Raw genomic sequence first — 20702 nt, forward strand, 5'->3', positions numbered from 1 at the left:
TACGATGCGCATCAAGTATTCGCTGTGGGTGGATTGGTGTTCCACCTTGGAATTGTCTCTGTGGCAGTTATTTATATTTTCCAACGCGGTAAGACAATTCAAACATTGTAAGACAACGCGAAGTTAATGTTACCAAATAATTATAACGGTTCATTTGGACATGTTGATTATTCAGATTTTTTTTTCTTTTCAGTGATGTATATATTCTAAACATGTTATATAAGAAAGTAATAACAAGGTAAATTAGCATATGAATAAAATGGTGGGTATGTTTCTGACAATAGTCCGGCTGTCTTTAAACTGAGCAACAATGCCTCTACTGTTTTATCCTGTTCTTTTTATTTTGCCCAGAACACCTTGGTTGGAGGTATGCACAGAGGGTGCTGTAATGTTTTTTTCAAACCATCCCTTGTGCAGACAGCGTGTAATTCAGAAAGTTCAAATTACAGGGGAAGTGCTGAAGAATAGTGTCCTGTTTCTGTTCACACGGTTATACCACAGCTTAACCATGCACCAAGTACAAAAGCGGCTCTTAAAAAAAAAGAAAATCAATGGGTGCTTCTGTCTTCCACTGTCTATAGACACTTTAAACAGCCAAGCTTGGCTTACACGGTACATACATATCCGTTTATAATCGCCTCTGAGATTTGACTCCGGGGCTTGGGACTGAGTGGAATACATGCCCAGTTTTATATTGATATTGTGATATTGATACTGAGCTCGTGTTTTAAACTGTTACGTTTCCCTTACATTCAGCCTTAATAGAACTGTGATTTTATAAATGGAAAACTAAACGACAATCTTTCTCTGAAGACGTTATCCAGGCCCATTGTGTCTTATGAACGGTGGAAAGTAAAGTGGAACCCGCACAGCATTAGGAGATCTTTCCATTAGTCACCCGCCGCTTAAATTAAGCAGGGCCCAGTCCAAATACCAAGCCACGTTTCAGCAGATGAACAAGCCAGGTCTCTTAATTACTGACGTTTTAATATTTCCCAAGAATAAAACATGGGTGAATGGAACATGGCGATGCATGAACTTACATTTTACAGGTTTAAGTATTCTTATAAAAGATGCATTACAACTTTGATGCACATGCTGCAACATCTGTTAACATTACATATAACTGTTTCCCCTCCCAGGGAAAAGGTTTGGAAGCTGCTCTAACAGTCCATTCCCTTTTAAGTGAGCTCTGGTGCTGAGCTTTCCCACGCTTTCCTCGACCCGCGTGTTTGACGTAGGGAGGCAGCGTCATGGCTAATTTGCACCAATGGGAGAGGAGGCTCCTTGGAAAAGGGGCGGGGCGACCTGTCAATCACATCTTGCTGCGGGTGGTGGGGTGGGGGGGGTGCAGAGTGAGCTCAGCGAGACATTGCAACACTGATATAGCTCATACCGTGGGAAAGAGCATTAGACTGAGTTCAGGCTGCCAACAGCGCGCTGGATCTGTGGTTTGAGCTCAAAGACCCCGCTTCAAAATCCAAATCGCTGACAACAACTGCTGCGACTTTTTTTTCCTCTCCCGCGGCAATGAAGCGCCCTTGTGAAGAAAGTTCTTCAGAAAGTGACATTGATGAAACCATAGACGTCGGCAGCGAAAATAACTACGGAGGGTGAGTTTAGGGTGGTTTGCAACTTGGTGTAGCGCGTACTTGTGTGACACCTGTTAATCGAATTCCTGCATTGCTTTTGGTTCGTCCAGAGCGAGAATAAGACTGACGGTTCCGACTTTTTTGTTTCAACAGTCAGGGCAACAATGCGCTCATAAGGGCTGGCTCCCCGTCCACAACTTCCCAAATTATGGCCAGAAAGAAAAGGAGAGGGGTGAGTCGTCGCTTTATCTATCAGTGTACACGCTTCCATTATTCCTTCAAATATTTAACCCTCCCTAACTGAACAATTCATTTTTCTCCCAGATCATTGAGAAAAGACGTCGAGATCGTATTAACAACAGTTTGTCAGAGCTCCGTCGACTTGTTCCTACTGCTTTTGAGAAGCAGGTACTCGATGCTGATTTTTATTTGTATTCGATTTTGCTCTCGATCAAATAGCTTTCAAAATGTTATTTGCAACCCCCACCAATATAACAGCGATAAACTAATTGTACATTCATAATGGATTTAATTAGTGACGGGGTGTTATATTCCCTACTTTCTGGCTGCTTGAGTGAAATACTGCACTGACTTGAGGGCAATGCTAACGTGGTCAGATTAAATCTGAAAGATAATTCGGCAAAATAATTGCTACAATTCCCTTCTTTCTCAAGGGTTCAGCCAAGTTGGAGAAAGCGGAAATACTTCAGATGACAGTGGACCATTTAAAGATGCTCCGGGCGACCGGAGGTAAAGGTAAGGAGTTAATTGAGTGCCTCTTCAGGGGCGATTTGAAGGAGGGAGCCTAAGCAAACAGCACATTGACAATTGTGGGCGGGTCCGGGCTGAGTGCAGTGGAAATGCTAATAGCATCATTGAGCTCGTGGGAAAGAGCTGGCGGGACAAAGGCAGCACTTGACCCCGGCTGCTGTTTGCTTTCCTAACACTGCGGGAGTGAGTGCTTTGTGAAACCAGGGAGCCGCATGCAGAGATTGTTTGGGCTTTTTTTTACTTAAAGCAGTCAGACCTGCCCGGGGAGACAAAACAAACACAAATACACCAAACAGGGCCTCCAGCAACGTCTCCGCACTGCCACCTCATGTTCACACTGAGTCACACTGAGGCACACAAACCTCACAGATCCTTTTTGTCTGGTCTGGCAAGAGATAACTTGCTGCAGATAATTAATTCATCTAACCTAGTTTAGTCTTCATCTCGCGGTCACAGCGAGATGCAAATGTTTAAATGGGCCAATAGAATTCATTTTCAAATATTTGCTACTGCCTCCAAAAGGCCATTAATAAAATCAATGAACGAACGCTTTAAATTGCCCCCCAAAATGTTCATATACCCCATGCACCCCGGACATACTCTCTTCCACCTTCTTCCGTCGGGAAGAGATACAAAAGTCACGTACCAACCGATTCAATGACAACTTCTTCCCTGCTGTCATCAGACTTTTGAATGGACTTACCCTAATTGATCTTGCTCTATAGCTATGATCTTGCCCTAGCTATGACTGTAACACCACATTCTGCACCCTCTCCTTTCCTTCTCCCCCTATTCTACTTTATGAACTGTATGCTTTGTCTGTATATCGCGCAAGAAACAATAATTTTACTGTATATCAATACATGTGACAATAATAAATCAAATCAAAAATATATAAACGATCGTGAAACACTTCATTTATGCAGCCCTCCATAAGACATGCCACCCTCAATGTTGTCTGGTTTGATTTATTATTGTCACATGTATTGATATACAGTAAAAATTAATGTTTCCTCCGCGCTACACAGACAAAACATACCGTTCATAGAGAAGGAAAGGAGAGAGTGCAGAATGTAGTGTTACAGTCATAGCTAGGATGTGGAGAAAAATCACCTTAATGTGAAGTAGGTCCATTCAAAAGTCTGACGACAGCAGGGCAGAAGCTGTTTTTGAGTCGCTTGGTACGTGATCTCAGACTTTTGTATATTTTGTCAAAGTATTGGAATTTGGCAATGTTCCTGTAATATTAACAGTGCAGTCTGTACAATATTGCGAGGCGAGTCTCCTTTCTTCTACATCAGCTTAACTGGCCCGGGATATTTTTGTTTGGGCTCTGCAGGGTTTTTGGACGCTCACGCCCTCGCCATGGACTTCATGAGTATCGGTTTCCGAGAGTGCCTGGCCGAGGTGGCCCGTTACCTGAGCTCGGTGGAAGGGCTCGACACCTCGGACCCGCTGCGGCTCCGCCTGGTCTCTCACCTCAACACCTACGCCTCTCAGCGGGAAGCGGCTGTGATGACCTCGTCGGTGGCTCATCACCATCACCACCATCATCACCACCATCACCAGCAGCAGCAGCACCAGCAGAGGCTCCAGCACAGCCAGCAGCAGCCACAGCCTCACCAGCAGCACTGGGCCGCCGCTTTCCACCAGCTACCCTCCGCCTTGCTGCAGCACCACGGGCTCTCCAGCGACAGGCTGCTGGCCTCGGCCTCCGACCTACACCCAGGTACCGCGGCGGTCCCGCCTCCAGCAGGGGGCTCGGCTCTGCTCACTGCCACCCTGGCGGCGGCGGCGGCGGCGGCCGCGGCTCACAGCGACACCGCGCTGAGGGCGGCCCCGGCAGGCGGTGCCGGCGGCGGGGGAGTGATCGGCCGCATGGCCCCGCTCTCCACCTCCCTCCTTTCCCTCTCGGCCACGGTGCACGCCGCCGCCGCGGCCGCCGCCGCCCGCAGCTTCCCGCTCTCCCTGGGCACTTTCCCCGCTGCCGCTGTGCTGACCCCGGGCGGTGCAGCCGTCAGCCCGCCTGGCATCGCTGCCATCCCGCAATCCGCCGCCGGGGCCAGCGGCAGCGCGGTGGGCAAACCTTACAGACCCTGGGGCACCGAGATAGGAGCCTTCTGAACAGACTGAGTGAGTGAGAAAGACTGAGGCCAGCTCTGTCTTCCCAGCTCCCCCCCCCCTCCTCCTCCTCCCGCTCCCCCCCCCCCCTCCTCCTCCCGCTCCCCCCCCCCCCCTCCTCCTCCCGCTCCCCCCCCCCCTCCTCCTCCCGCTCCCCCCCCCCCTCCTCCTCCCGCTCCCCCCCCCCCCCCTCCTCCTCCCGCTCCCCCCCCCCCCTCCTCCTCCCGCTCCCCCCCCCCCCTCCTCCTCCCGCTCCCCCCCCCCCCTCCTCCTCCCGCTCCCCCCCCCCCCCCCCTCCTCCCGCTCCCCCCCCCCCCCTCCTCCCGCTCCCCCCCCCCCCCCCCCTCCTCCCGCTCCCCCCCCCCCCTCCTCCCGCTCCCCCTATCCCCAGCCCCGGAGGAGGGGGACATTCACAGCGGTGCCGGCACTCGCTGCAGGAAACTTCCACCCGCCGCCCCTTCCTTCCAATGCACCCGACTCCTGCCGGCAAACCCGTTCACCTGCTCAGTGCTTTTGAACTATTTGACACCTGACAGCTCAAGCAAAGACAAAATGATGAAAACAATAATGTAATCGCTTGAAACACTTGCTCTCTGCAGGACCTTGGCTGATAACCCACTGCAAGAGCCACCAGTACTGTTACCAACAAGTCGACAGCCATTTGACTCGGGAGCTTTCTGCTTTTAAGTACCCCAATGTTGACTATTTTGTTTACGCAAATTGTCGCCAATCGACAGCATCTCCCTGAAGAGGTGGATCTCCAGTTTGATGCCCATTGAAGCCGGACAAGCAGTAAACAGTCTTCTGGTGTCGCCAGCAAGTTGACCACACCTCATGACCTCCACAACAACACAACAGATGAGTGAAAGAACCCTCGCTGATTTTGGAAGCACCTCGCTCTTAGGACCGTGCAACATGCCTCCTATAAATTAGGCAAGGTTTTTCTTTGGAAATAAGTAAGCCTTTTCCCTTTCGGGACTTTCCAACTGCACCATGAACATTGTAACTGAGATGTTTGGTGGAACGGTGGAATAATTCAAATTGAGCTCAGGCTGAGGCTTCTGACCCCTAATTTTCTCTGCTGGGATTCTCGAGATTTTTCTGGCGTTAACGGGAACTCGAAAGCAGTCAATCGCCACCCAAAGCAAACGGATGGGATACTGCGTGGAGCAGACTGAAACCTATGAATCGAGCGGTTTCTCCAAAAGTCGTACATACCTGTAGCATTAAAAACAGTAATCCCATTCTCACACCGCTGTGCCTCCCGTTCTAAATGTTGAACAGATGTTGACGTGAATTTGGTTTGGAAATGGTTAGCAGCAAACTGGACACCGATCCCATTGCAAGGAGTGAATTTAGCATACATGGCGATATCTTTGCAACTGTATTTTCTCGCTGGATTAGAAAAGGGCTTATTTGTTAAAGTTCGGAGCTGAATTGGACACTTCATACAATCCAATGAAATGTTTGGTTCAATTCATGTATTAGAAAACTGAAGAGCAGAACAGCACTTAACAGTACCTGATATTAACTTCTTTGTCCACTTGTCCATTGTGCGTATTTTGCATATCCAAATCCAAGATCTGTTTGCCTGGATTCTAAACATTCTAGACATTAACAAAACTGAAAATAGAGTGAACAGAATTCTGTTTGTGCTTCTTCACATTTATTACATGCAGTTAGAATGGCAATTCTTCATTTTAGTTTGAAATGACCTATACTAATATAATCCCTGATAACTAATACAACTTCATATCTTTAAATCAGATTACAATCTGTGTCAGTCTTGGTGATTATGAATATCGCTCCTATCATTTACAGCTGTGTGCATTCTGTCCTCTTCGAAGTGCCACGTCCTCTCTATCACAATCACGTCTGGATAAGTGAGCAGGCAAAAAGTTATGTCATGTGATTTTCATTAATTTTATGTACTGTACTCCGCCATCTTCATCTATTATACTGCAGCTTCTTGAGTACATCATGCGATCTGTTGACATAATTCATTCTGCCTTGAAGCTTTAAGTTAATACAATGGTATCTGGAAACCCAAATGCCTTTCACCACCTTTCTTTGGAACTTTTCCGGCACTCTTTTATTTTAATTATCTGCTTTGAATGTAGCAACCTCCTATCATTTCCCCAGTGACTAGTCTAAATAATATCAAACTAAAACATATGGGCAATGAAGTGGATGACAATTTATTCAGCAGTAAAATTGGCAGTTCATGACAAACAAAATACCAAAATGCAGATTTTTTTAACATTGTTGTTGATAAATTAAGGCAAATAGAATCCTGCCAGAAAATCTGCTTTCTTGCATTTTAGTTTCACCTTCCAAATGTTTGTGTGCATAGAATACTTGTATTAATGCTAGTTTAATAAAACTTTTCAATTATTACTGCAGGATAATTCTTTTGGAGAAGGGGCTCCCCAAATTCTTTAGGTGAAGCATGAAAGTTATTATTCAAATACTAACTATTAGATGATTGCACATTGAACCGGTAAATGTTGTCACACAATAATTCTTAAACAAGCTGAGATTACACCATTTGCTTTTGGAAATGATATAGCACCTGGCTGACATGGAAGCTATGCAAAAACAAGTAGGCACTGTGAAATGATGTGTCCAATTAAGCTTAACTTGGAACTAACAGATCAGGGTTTAGGCCAATGGCATTTTTCTGGATCAAATAAATTCTGTCTGCAGTCAACTTCAGTTTCTTCCTGGCAAGCAAACCGTAGCTAATACTGGGCCCGAGACATAAGGCAAGGTACTTGATGCAACAGAATAGTCCAGAGCTGAAGACTGAGGTCTGCCATAATTCTAGAATAGTCTTTTTTTTAATGTCTCCATGCTTTGAGGTTTGTGCATGGAAGACAATCTGTAATGAGAAAAGGCTTATACAAGAAGCTTCCAAGATGTGCAAGTACAATCTTAGATCATCCTCAAGATGTGTTATTTTGTTCTTTTATTCAGTCACATTCCTGCTGTCACTAATCTGTTGCTAAACATACTGGCCCAAGGCTAAGCAAATGACATTTAATTTTGAGCTCTGTCCCAAATGCAACTTATTCACTCTGTTAAGTAAAATGTAAAATATGAGGTGAGAATATGTTTATCCATAAGGTCAGAAATTAGTACTTGTGTATAGATGAAACACTGTAGTTAATATGTTGCACTTGAATTCTCTGCTGTGTGGAGAAGACAGTGGTAATAAATAAGTTTACTGTATGCAGGAGACGATACAATACAAAATGACACTTTTTGCTTATTTACCTGCATTCTGTAACCCGTTATGCATTAAATGTTTATAAATATACACTGGTTTTACAAAAAATGTGCTGCTTATTGACCATTCTCTGGAATACTTTAAGAGATCTACCCTAATTGGTTTCAGGTACTGGTTAACAATGGTAATCTTTTTGTAAATGTCTTCAGTTGTTAATCATCAAAAAGAAAATAAGATCTAAATGGTTATTTTTTAAAATCACATTTGGTTATAGTTAGATAGCTACACTGAATAATGGAAATGAAGTACAAATATATATTGCAAGATCAAGACTATAGTCTAAGAACACTTTTCACATGAAGCATTTTTTATCTGTGCCATTATGTTGCTGTCTTTGGTATATGCCCACCGTAGGTATCAAATGTGTGAAAAGCAAAGGCACCCTTAATGTGTCTGAAGTAAAGGTAAAGTCGCCATAGCCCTAGATGACCATAGGCTGCCTTCCTCTTTGAGTGGGGAGAGCTTAGTGATGGTGATTTTACCTGAAGGTCACCACACCTCAGGCGAGATGCAAAGTTGAGAAAGAACATAAGAACATAACATAAGAAATAGGAGCAGGAGTAGACCATCTAGCCCCTCAAGCCTGCTCCGCCATTCAATAAGATCATGGCTGATCTGATAGTGGGTTCAGTTCCACTTACCCGCCCGCTCCCCATAACCCTTAATTCCCTTAATGGTTAAAAATCTATCTATCTGTGACTTAAACACATTTAACGAGGTAGCCTCTACTGCTTCATTGGGCAGAGAATTCCAAAGATTCATGCCCCTCTGGGAGAAGAAGTTCCTCCTCAACTCTGTTCTAAATTGACTCCCCCGTATTTTGAGGCTATGCCCACTAATTCTTGTTTCCATTGTAAGTGGAAATAACCTCGCTGCTGCTACCCTGTCTAGCCCCTTCATTATCTTATATGTCTCTATAAGATCTCCCCTCAACCTTCTAAACTCCAGTGAGTACAGGCCCAGTCTACTCAATCTCTCCTCATAAGCTCACCCCCTCATCTCCGGAATCAACCTGGTGAACCTTCTCTGTACCCCCTCCAAAGCTAATATATCCTTTCTTAAATAAGGGGACCAAAATTGTACACAGTACTCTAGGTGCGGCCTCACCAGTACCCTGTACAGTTGCAGCATGACCTCCCTGCTTTTATACTCCATCCCTCTCGCGATAAAGGCCAACATTCCATTTGCCTTCTTGATTACCTGCTGCACCTGCAAACTGAGTTTCTGTGATTCATGCACAAGGATCCCCAGGTCCCTCTGCACAGTAGCATGTTGTAATTTTTCACTGTTTAAATAATAGTCCATTTTACTATTATTCCTTCCAAAGTGGATAACCTCACACTTACCAACGTTATACTCCATCTGCCAGATCCTTGCCCACTCAGTTAGCTTATCCAAATCTCTCTGCAGACTCTCTGTGTCCTCCACACAATTTGTTTTCCCACTCATCTTTGTGTCAACAGCAAACTTTGTTACCCTACACTCGGTCCCCTCCTCCAGATCGTCTATGTATATGGTAAATAGTTGAGGCCCCAGTACCGATCCCTGCGGCATGCCACTAGTCACTGATTGCCAATCGGAAAAGCACCCATTTATTCCGACTCTCTGTTTTCTGTTAGATAGCCAATCCTCAATCCATGCTAACACTTTACCCTCAACTCCGTACCTTTATCTCCCTACCTTTATGCAGCAACCTTTTGTGAGGCACCTTATCGACTGCCTTCTGGAAATCTAAATACACCACATCCACCGGTTCCCCTCTGTCAACCGCACTCATTATATCCTCAAACAATTCCAGTAAATTAGTCAAACATGACTTTCCCTTCATGAATCCATGCTGCGTCTGCTTGATTGAACCATTCTTTTCCAGGTGTCCTGTTATTTCTTCCTTAAAGATAGATTCCAGCATTTTCCCAACTACGGATGTTAAGCTAACTGGCCTGTAGTTACCTGCCTTTTGTCTACCTCCTTTTTTAAACAGTGGCGTTACATTAGCTGTTTTCCAATCAGCTGGCACCTCCCCAGAGTCCAGTGAATTTTGATAAATTACAACTAAGGCATTTGCTATTACTTCTGCCGTTTCTTTTAGTACCCTGGGAGGCATTCCATCCAGACCTGGGGACTTGTCTACCTTTAGTCCCATTAGCCTACCCAGCACTACCTCTTGTAATAGTGATCGTTTTAAGGTCCTCACCCCCTACAGTCCCATGACCGTCAATTATTGGTATGCTATTTGTGTCCTCCACTGTGAAGACCGACACAAAAAACTTGTTTAAGGCCTCGGCCATTTCCTCATTTCCTATTATTAAATCCCCCTTCTCACCTTCTAAGAGACCAACATTTACTTTAGCCACTCTTTTCCGTTTTATATATTTGTAAAAACTTTTACTATCAGTTTTTATATTTTGTGCTAGCTACTTTCACAATCTATCTTTCCTTTCTTTATTGCTTTCTTAGTAGTTCTTTGTTGTTTTTTAAAGCCTTCCCAATCTTCTAGTTCCCCACTAATTTTCGCCACTCTGTATGCATTGGTTTTTAATTTGATACTCTCCTTTATTTGCTTAGTTATCCATGGCTGGTTATCCCTTTTCTTACATTCCTTCTTTTTCAAGAGGGGTATGCATGCAACCTCTGTGTATTGTTCTGTCTTGTTCATTTTATTTGGTGTTGCGGTTCCACTCAAGCCTCTGAGTGCTGTAGAACTCTTTCCCATTGCAGAAAGGAAGGGATTCAGCTATTCAGATTTACATTTAAGTGGAATGGGGATCTGCAAGTAGCTTGTTACTCCCTTGAACCAGGATACCATCAGTATGCAAGGATGCTTTGTAGGGTTTCATATGCCAGTAGGGGGAGTTATTTTCTCACAAGAATGAGTCAAAAATGGAAGCCAGCTTGTCATCTCTGAATGGCTGGCTGAATACTTGGCAGGGATGAAGTCAGGTTGCTTACCCTTCCTTTAACTAAGGAATGATGACTAATAAAATTAAAATTGGAGGAAATATACCTAATTTCAGTATTCCTTAAATAAAAACAAAATACTGTGGATGTTGGAAATCTGAATAAAAAAAGAAAGTGCTGAAAATACCCAGCGGGTCTGGCAGCAGTCTGCAAAGAGAAAAAGTTGAGTCAATGACTTCTTCAGCAGTCCATAACAACCTTGTGAAGAGGCACAAACAGAGCAGCATAGGCAGGCAAATTGGCCAAGGAATTGGATCACATCTGAATTGGGTGCAATGCTAGTGCAGTACACATTGAAGAGGCTTGCAGCTGGAATACCAACTTCATTCACTGGCCTCATTTCCTTATTATCAGCAAGCTTCGGGCATGATTCCGGGTCCAAGAGGCAACTCACTGGTCACAGGTTGGTTTAGAGGTAAAAGGAGGGCAGCAAGATTGGGTGACAAGCCTCTGGCCCAAAATTGAACAGTAGGCTGCGGTGATTTGCTATTTTAATACAGGGTCAGGATAATCATTCCTACCACAAGCTAAGTAAGGAACTTTTAAATAAAAACAGAAAATATTGGAAAAACTCGGCAGGTCTGGCAACATCTGTGGAGAGAGAAACAGCTAACATTTCGAGTTCGTAGGACTCTTCTACATGGCCCTGAAACATTAACTTTGTTTTTCTTTCTATAGACCCTGCCAGACCTGTTGAGATTTTCCAGCATTTTCTTTTTATTGCATGTTTCCAGCAATTGCTGCATTTTGCTTTTAAGAAAAGTTTAACTTAGCTTTCAGGTGGAAGCCTCCAGCACCTGAAGAAATTGACCACATGCTGCATGGCGCAAGCTACAACCATTTACAGTCCAATTCGGCAAAGGGGAACATGCCAGACATGCCCACTGAATGTCCACTGAGCAGCCCTAATTAATGTGGGAAATACACGTCTGGCACAGCATGAGCGTAAACAAGGCAACAGCCATATTGAGCCCTTAGGTGGCCACTTCATAAAACAGCTGCACCACCATTGAGTTTCAGGGCCACTGTTTTTAAAGAGATAGAACTTTTGGCATAGTGTAAGGAATATTTAGTTGTCATATCCAGCAAAGAAAGATGGCACAGAAATTTATTGCAACTATTTAAAAATTGAAATTATGCTGTGTGAGTGCTTTAATAAACAATTTGTGTCCCTTATATCTGAGCCAATCTCCTTACAGAAAAATGCACACATTGGTGTCAATTCAAAGCACTTTTTCTATGGTTTAGGGCCTGCTACCATCCCACCATGATAGTTTGTACTTTTCATCATGGATAAAGGGTAACCATTTTAGAACTGAGGTGAGGAGAAATTTCTTCACCCAGAGGGTGGTGAACGTGCGGAATTCTACCACAGAATGTAGTTGATGCCAAAACATTGTCTGATTTCAAGAAGAAATTAGATATAGCTCTAGGGGCTAAAGGGATCAAGGGATATGGGAGGAAAGGGGGATCAAGATATTGAATTCGCTAATTAGCCATGATCAAAATGAATGGCGGAGCAGGCCCGTAGAGCTGTATGGCCTACTCCTGCTTCTAGTTTCTATGTTTCTATCAAAATGCTACCCTGTACTACGGGTTGATTTACCTCAGTTGGCTGGACAGCTGGTTTATGATGCAGAGCAATACCAACAGCATCCTCAAAGGGCAGCCTATAATCATCTGGGATAATGGCAACTTTTTACTTTTTACTCTGGTACTCGTAGTATACAGCTGACTAATTGTAAATAGTGCTTTATTCCCAATATTTGTTTCTGGCAAGAGAAGGGATTTTGGGATATAGTAGCAAAGTAGCCAGCTGAGATTGAGATTTGTTTTTATAAAACAAAATTATGTAAGTTTATTTTGAGTGGGTTTCCTTTATTGAGGCTGTCTGTTCTCAATTAAATCTAAAGTTACAAGGAAAATCCATTAAAGGGAATCTTATTAGAGATTTATAAGATATTAAATTGTATTCAAAATGTAAATCTGGAAAATTATTTTAAATTAAAAGGGTAGAAGGGACATGGGTTCAAACTAGTAACTACACATTTAGGATTTTTTTAGGTAAAGCTTTTTTAAGAGGTCAATGCGCTAAGAGTGGTAGAAGATGCATTGCGAGTTACCTCTGCATTGAAATACCAATTCAGTTAGTCAATGGATTGTACATATTAATACACACATTATAATCAAGACCCTAGAAACAGATTTTCTTTCCTTTCCTGTCTGTGTGTTTGACTGCCATCAGTGTACGTGCCACCTAACCTGCCCAGGACTCATTTTCAGGTTAAGCTTATTACCTAGGCCCAGTGTACCTGAGATAGTGGCCTTTCCATCATTAGGCTGTTGTACCTGACAACTCTGGTAGGCTGTACATTGTTGGAACTGAACTGAACCAACAACCAATGTGATGCAACTACTTGTAGTACCCGAATCTGTAGTTCAAGAATCCGACTCATGACACAAGGAATGAAAGCAAACTGCTCTGAGCTGAAATGCTTTGTTGTAACATTTCTTACCCATAAAATATGAGAATTTTCCAGTTTAAACAACAGAACTGATCTAAGGTTAAAAGCTAAAACAAGAAAATATACATCTCCTGCAAGTAATTTAAACAAAACCAATTTGGCTTGGTGCTACTCAAATAGAATTTCCTGCATTCCTCCAAAAAATAATAATGGAAATTAGATTTAACACCAAAATACCATATTATAATTAAGCTTAATGTAGGTCAAGATGCCCACAGGAAAGTATTCTGGAGCAAATATTAAATCTGAGTGGCTCCAAAATGGCTGTACAATTTATGCTGGAGTCAGACTGGTATCCTCTTCACTTTAGATATGATTTGGATGGTTCACATGTAGCTCTGGTGAACACGCTATGGCCTCTGCTGGTTCCTGATTACATGTCTGGTTTCATTTACTGGCTTTCATACACAGGGCCACTTTTCAGAGCAATACAGTCTACTTTGTGACCACTGCAGGATTAAAGGTTTGGCTTTCTTTAGACTTTAGCTGGCCAAGGAATCAGGTCTTCGAATAACTTTTTCTCTGGAGCATAGGAGGCTGAGGGGTGATCTTATAGAGGTCTATAAAATAATGAGGGGCACAGATCAGCTAGATAGTCAATATCTTTCTCAAAGGTAGGGGAATCTAAAACTAGAGGGCATAGGTTTAACATGAGAGGGGAGAGATACAAAAGTGTCCAGAGGGGCAATTTTTTCACACAGAGAGTGGTAAGTGTCTGGAACAAGCTGCCAGAGGTAGTAGTAGAGGCGGGTACAATTTTGTCTTTTAAAAAGCATTTAGATAGTTACATGGGTACGATGGGTATAGAGGGATATGGGCCAAATGCGGGCAATTGGGATTATCTTAGGGGTTTTTAAAAAAAGGGCGGCATGGACAAATTGGGCCGAAGGGTCTGTTTCCATGCTGTAAACCTCTATGACTCTATGACTATAAATTAGTGAACGAAAGTATCACAACAACAGGAATGCCAGCAATAACTGCTGCAAATCATACCAATTTGTTAAGGAGTGTTAAGGATTTAATCCACTTGTATTCCAGATTGTCAAGGTAATACCTATTCTGTTAGTTGAAGAGGAATCAAATTACTCAGCATTCGACTCTAAGGAATTGGACACCCGTCCCTTCAACACCAACTCCCCCCACACCCCGCCCTATCCTCACCCCCACAACCCTCAAAGTATAATTAGACCCCAAAGTATAATTACAATAATAATGAGGTATTTTTAGGTATTTTTATACATTATCCCAAAATGATAAGTCTCCTAGTTTTTTTTAATTGTTCAAGCAATCATGAGGCTATTTAATCAAGAACTTTTAAAATACAAAGTAATGTTTTTCAGCTTACAATTTCAAAACAAATCTCACGCCAAAGGATAGAATTTCATTATATTTTTCACTTCCATGATCATACGTCTTGAAAATAAATAAAATTTTTTGAAATGAATGAATGATTAATTAAATCATAAAGGAAGACTTCATGTCATGCAACAAGAAAATGCACAGATCGATTTTGTATCACTTCTGAATGATATCCAAATCTAATATACAATGGGCCAAAACATCTGGTGAGCCAGCAATCTTAGTGTAAGTCCTGAGATGCTTCCACCCTGAATCTTTGCAGTCCCTATCAAAGGTTACTTGATTATCTAACATTTTCTGATTTGATTTGATTTAATATTGTCACATGTATTAGTATACAGTGAAGAGTGTTTCTTGTGTGCTGTACAGACAAAGCATACCATACATAGAGAAGGATAGGGGTATAGTCATGGCTAAGGTATAGAGAAAGATCAATTTAATATAAGTTAGGTCCATTCAAAAGTCTGATGGCAGCAGGGAAGAAGCTGTTCTTGATTTGATTGGTCAGGATCCTCAGACTTTTGTATCTTCTTCCCGATGGAAGAAGGTGGAAGAGAGTATGTCCAGGGTGCGTGGGGTCCTTAATTATGCTGGCTGCTTTTCCAAGGCAGCGGGAAGTGTAAACAGTGTCAATGGGTGAGAGGTTGGTTGAGTGATGGACTGAGCTTCGTTCACGACCCTTTGTAGTTTCTTGTGGTCTTGGACAGTGCAGGAGCTGTACCAAGCTGTGATACAACCAGAAAGAATGCTTTCTATGGTGCATCTGTAAAAGTTTGTGAAAGTCATAGCGGACATCCCAAATTTCCTTAGTCTTTTGAGAAGATAGACACATTGGTGGGCTTTCTTAATGATAGCATCAGCATGGAGGGACCAAGACAGTAGTTGGTGACCTGAACACCTAAAAACTTGAAGCTGGTGACCATTTCTACTTCATCCCCATTGATGTAGACAGGGGCATGTTCTCCACTACATTTCCTTAAGTCGATGACTATATCCTTTGTTTTGTTGACATTAAGGGAGAGATTATTGTCGTCGCACCAGTTCACCAGATTCTCTATCTCTTTCCTATACTCAATCTCGTCATTGTTTGAGATCTGACCCACTATGGTGGTGCCTTCAGCATACTTGAACATCAAGTTGGAGGGGAATTTGACCATGTGTAACTGACCACTGTGGATACATCTGGGGTGGCTGACATAAGAGAAAGTTAGAATAGAAGCATAAACCATTTAAAAGCATAAGAATAGGTCATTTGACCCATCAAATCCTTGCCAGCTCTCTCTGCAAGAGCACCTCAGCTACTACTACTCCCCCACCTTTTCCCCATAGCCCTGCATTTTTCTCTCTTAGCTTGCTTAACCATTCCCTTTTGAAAGCCACATTTGAAACTGCCTCTACCACACTCGCAGATATTCCATTCCAAATTGTAACTACTCAATGCATGAAAAAACTTATCCTCATGTTTCTGTTGGTTCTTTTATCAATCGCCTCTGAAGCTGACCTTTGGCTCTGGACTTCTCTGCCAATGGGAACACTTTCCATCTATGTACCCTTCATGATTTTTAAGATTTCTATCAAATTTCCTTTCAACATTCCTCAAGGTGAACAATCCCAGTTTCACCAATCTATCCATCTGATTGGAATCCCTCATCCGTGTAACCATTCTCATCAATTTATTCTGCATTCTCTCTAAAGCATTCACATTCTTCCCAAGATGCAACACCCCAAATTTGACACAATGCTCCAGTTAAGGTTGAACCAAAGTTTTATAAAGATTCATCTTCCTTGTTTTTGTCTTCTACGCCTCTATTTATAAAGCCTGGAGTTCCCTGCACACTTTTAACCTGCCCTGTCACATTCTGCACATATATCCCACAGGTATACCTGGCAATATAGAAAATTGCCCAGGTATACGGTGTACACAAAAAGCAGGACAAATCCAATTGGCCAATTACTGCTCTATCGATCTACCCTCGATCATTTGTAAAGTTATGCAAGGAATCATCAAAGTGTAATCAAGCAGCACTTACTTAACAATAGCCTGCTCACTGACTCTCAGGTTAGGTTCTGCCATGGCCACTCAACTCCTGACCTTATTACAGCCTTGATTCAAACATGGGAGGTGGGAGTGACTGCCCTTGAAATCAAGGCCACATTTGACTGAGTGTAGCAGCCAGGATCCCCAGCAAAATTGGAGTCAATGGGAATCAAGGGGAAACTCTCCGTCGGTTGGATTCATCTAAAGGAGAAGGGCCAACAGATACATGGGAACACCACCACCTGGAAGTTCCCCTCCAAGCTACGCACTTCCTGACGTGGAAACGTATTGTCATTCCTTCACTGTCACTGGGTCAAAATCCTGGAACTTCCTCCCTAACAGCACTGTGTGATACAACAATGGACTACAGCAGTTCAAAAAGGCAGCGGACCACCACCTTCTCAATGGCAATTAGGGATGGGCAATAAATGCTGACCCTCTCCAAACCAACTTGTATTACATCACACTTCTATGCAATAAATTTCACATGTATGCCCATTCTACTGGTCCATCAAGCAGGCGGCCTTGCTGGGGACGTGGGGATCACCAGAACCCCCTTAGAAACAATGCATAGTTGATTTGCATGCCCCCTTGTAGATAAAAGGGTTCAAATCACAATCCCACCTGGACCTCCAGGTAACCCCCACATGTTGGATTGGCTGGTTTACTGGATTGCATCAAGTGTATCTGTGCCTGCTATTACTCTGGGGCGCACTGAAAGAAATATTTTTAATTTAAACTACCAAAAAACATTCACTTCAGATGCAAATATCAAAATGACACTGAAAAGAGTTAGAGATTCAGATGAAGCAGGAAAAATGTACTTATGGCAGTCAGGTGGATAATACAATTGAGGACCAGATTGAATTTAGAGGATTTTGATTTCGATTGAAAAAACAACAAGAGAACAAGGAAAGAATATGAGAAGAGACTGGCAGCTAATATAAAATGAACTCAGAAGTCTTCTATAGGCATATCAAGCTTGGGAAGAAGAGGAGTGGGGCTGATTAGGGACCAAAAAGGGAATTTACGTATGGAGGCAGGGCAAACGGCTGAGGTATTAAATGAAAACTTCGCATCTGTCTTTATAGATACTGAGAAGATGCTGCATAGGTCATGGTGAAAGAAAAGGTTGCTTAGCCATTTTAAAGATTTAAAATTAATCAGGGGGAAGTATTGGATGGGCTTTCTGTGCGTAAAGTTGATAAAGTACCAGGACTGAATGAGAGGCATCCAAGGATCTAAAGGAGGTAAGAGTAGAAATTGTGGTGGAATTGGCCAGAATTTTCCAATTTTCCTTAGATTTGGGTGGTGCAAGAGGCCTTGGGTAGTGTAAATATTACACTCTATGTGCATAGATAATTGAGTATGGTAGGACAAATTGAGAGAGAGGTTAATAGAGTATAATGCACCCTGGGCATTATCAGTACAGGTATAAAGTACAAAAACATGTAAATTATATTAAACCTGCACAAAACACTGGCTTGGCCTTAAGTAGAGTATCTGGTTCAGTTCTGGGCACCACACTTTAGGAAAGATATGAAGGCATTAGAGAGGGCACAGGAAAGATTCATGAAAAATGTTCTAGGAATGAGGAACTTCAGTTACAAGAAAAATTGAAACTGTTTTCCTTTGAGAAGGCTGGCACGGTGGCATAGTGGTTAGCACTGCTGCCTCACAGCACCAGGGACCAGGGTTCAATTCCGGCCTCAGGTCACTGTCTATGTGGTGTTTGCGCATTCTCTGCGTGTCTGCGTGGGTTTCCTCTGGGTGCTCCAGTTTCCTCCCACAGTCCAAGGATGTGCGGGTTAGGTTGATTGGCCATGCTAAATTGACCCTTAGTGTCAGGGGGATTAGCAGGGTTAATATGTGGGGTGGGAAAAGGACCTGGGTGAGATTGTGGTTGGTGCAGACTCAATGGGCTCAATGGCCTCCTTCTGCACTGTAGGGATTCTATGATAAATGAAGATCCAAAATTGGGCAAGTCATGTTGCAGCTTTATAGAACCTTAGTTAGGCCGCACTTGGAATATAGTGTTCAATTCTGGTCGCCAGACTACCAGAAGGATGTGGAGGCTTTGGAGAGGGTACAGAAAAGATTTACCAGGATGTTGCCTGGTATGGAGGGCATTAGCTATGAGGTGAGGTTGAAGAAACTTGGTTTGTTCTCACTGGAACGACGGAGGTTGAGGGCCGACCTGATAGAAGTCTACAAGATTATAAGGGGCATGGACAGAGTGGATAGTCAGAATCTTTTTCCCAGGGTGGAAGAGTCAAAGGTATAAGGGGCAAGGTTTAAAGGAGACATATGGGGTAAGTTTTACACAGCGGGTGGTGGGTGCCTGGAACTCGCTGCTGGGGGAGGTAGTGGAAGCAGATACAATAGTGACTTTTAAGGGGCGTCTTGACAAATACATTAATAGGATGGGAATAGAGATATATGGTCCCTATGGTTTTAGTTCAGATGGGCAGCATGGCCAGTGCAGCCTTGGAGGGCCTAAGGGCCTGTTCCTGTGCTGTAATTTTCTTTGTTCTTTGTTCTTATCATTCGGGATCTGTACAGTGTAAATAGGGAATTTCCCATTGGATCAAAAAGCAGAGAGCACAGATAACAAAGAACAACAACAAAGAACAGTACAGCACAGGAAACAGGCCCTTCGGCCCTCCAAGCCTGTGCCGCTCCTTGGTCCAACTAGACCAATCGTTTGTATCCCTCCATTCCCAGGCTGCTCATGTGACTATCCAGGTAAGTCTTAAACGATGTCAGCGTGCCTGCCTCCACCACCCTACTAGGCACTTTCTCTGCATGGAGGTCAGTGACCAGTGGAGTGCCCCAGGGATCTGTTCTGGGACCCTTGCTGTTTGTCATTTTCATAAATGACCTGGATGAGGAAGTGGAGGGATGGGTTGGTAAGTTTGCTGACGACACCAAGGTAGGTGGTGTTGTGGATAGTTTGGAGGGATGTCAGAAGTTGCAGCGAGACATAGATAGAATGCAAGACTGGGCGGAGAAGTGGCAGATGGACTTCAACCCGGATAAGTGTGTGGTGATCCATTTTGGCAGATCCAATGGGATGAAGCAGCAGTATAATATGAAGGGTACCATTCTTAGCAGTGTAGAGGATCAGAAGGACCTTGGGGTCCGGGTCCATAGGACTCTTAAATCGGCCTCGCAGGTGGAGGATGCGGTCAAGAAGGCGTACGGCGTACTGGCCTTCATTAATCGAGGGATTGAGTTTAGGAGTCGGGAGATAATGCTGCAGCTTTATAGGACCCTGGTTAGACCCCACTTGGAGTACTGCGCGCAGTTCTGGTCACCTCATTACAGGAAAGATCTTGAAGCCATTGAAAGGGTGCAGAGGAGATTTACAAGGATGTTGCCTGGATTGGGGGGCATGCCTTATGAGGATAGGTTGAGGGAGCTTGGTCTCTTCTCCCTGGAGAGACGAAGGATGAGAGGTGACCTGATAGAGGTTTACAAGATGTTGAGAGGTCTGGATAGGGTAGACTCTCAGAGGCTATTTCCAAGGGCTGAAATGGTTGCTACGAGAGGACACAGGTTTAAGGTGCTGGGGGGTAGGTACAGAGGAGATGTCAGGGGTAAGTTTTTCACTCAGAGGGTGGTGGGTGAGTGGAATCGGCTGACGTCGGTGGTGGTGGAGGCAAACTCGTTGGGGTCTTTTAAGAGACTTCTGGATGAGTACATGGGATTTAATGGGATTGAGGGCTATAGATAGGCCTAGAGGTGGGGATGTGATCGGCGCAACTTGTGGGCCGAAGGGCCTGTTTGTGCTGTGGCTTTCTATGTTCTATGTTCTAGGCAGCGCATTCCAGGCCCCCACCACCCTCTGTGTAAAAAACGTCCCTCTGATGTCTGAGTTATACTTCGCCCCTCTCAGCTTGAGCCCGTGACCCCTCGTGATCGTCACCTCCGACCTGGGAAAAAGCTTCCCACTGTTCACCCTATCTATACCCTTCATAATCTTGTATACCTCTATTAGATCTCCCCTCATTCTCCGTCTTTCCAAGGAGAACAACCCCAGTCTACCC

The 20702-nt window shown here is 43.7% G+C and overlaps 1 protein-coding gene across 1 annotated transcript; it reads left to right on the forward strand.

Annotated features, from left to right (window-relative positions):
* Positions 1 to 1403: 1403 nt before the first annotated feature.
* hey2 (hes-related family bHLH transcription factor with YRPW motif 2) lies at positions 1404 to 7815 on the forward strand. Its single transcript, XM_078212813.1, has 6 exons — positions 1404 to 1613; positions 1746 to 1824; positions 1917 to 2000; positions 2267 to 2348; positions 3703 to 4496; positions 5084 to 7815. Exons 1-5 carry the CDS (start codon positions 1531 to 1533, stop codon positions 4485 to 4487), a joined length of 1113 nt encoding a protein of 370 aa, XP_078068939.1. The 5' UTR covers positions 1404 to 1530; the 3' UTR covers positions 4488 to 4496; positions 5084 to 7815.
* Positions 7816 to 20702: the final 12887 nt, after the last annotated feature.

Source organism: Mustelus asterias, chromosome 5 (assembly GCF_964213995.1).
Source record: "Mustelus asterias chromosome 5, sMusAst1.hap1.1, whole genome shotgun sequence".
Taxonomy (NCBI): domain Eukaryota; kingdom Metazoa; phylum Chordata; class Chondrichthyes; order Carcharhiniformes; family Triakidae; genus Mustelus; species Mustelus asterias.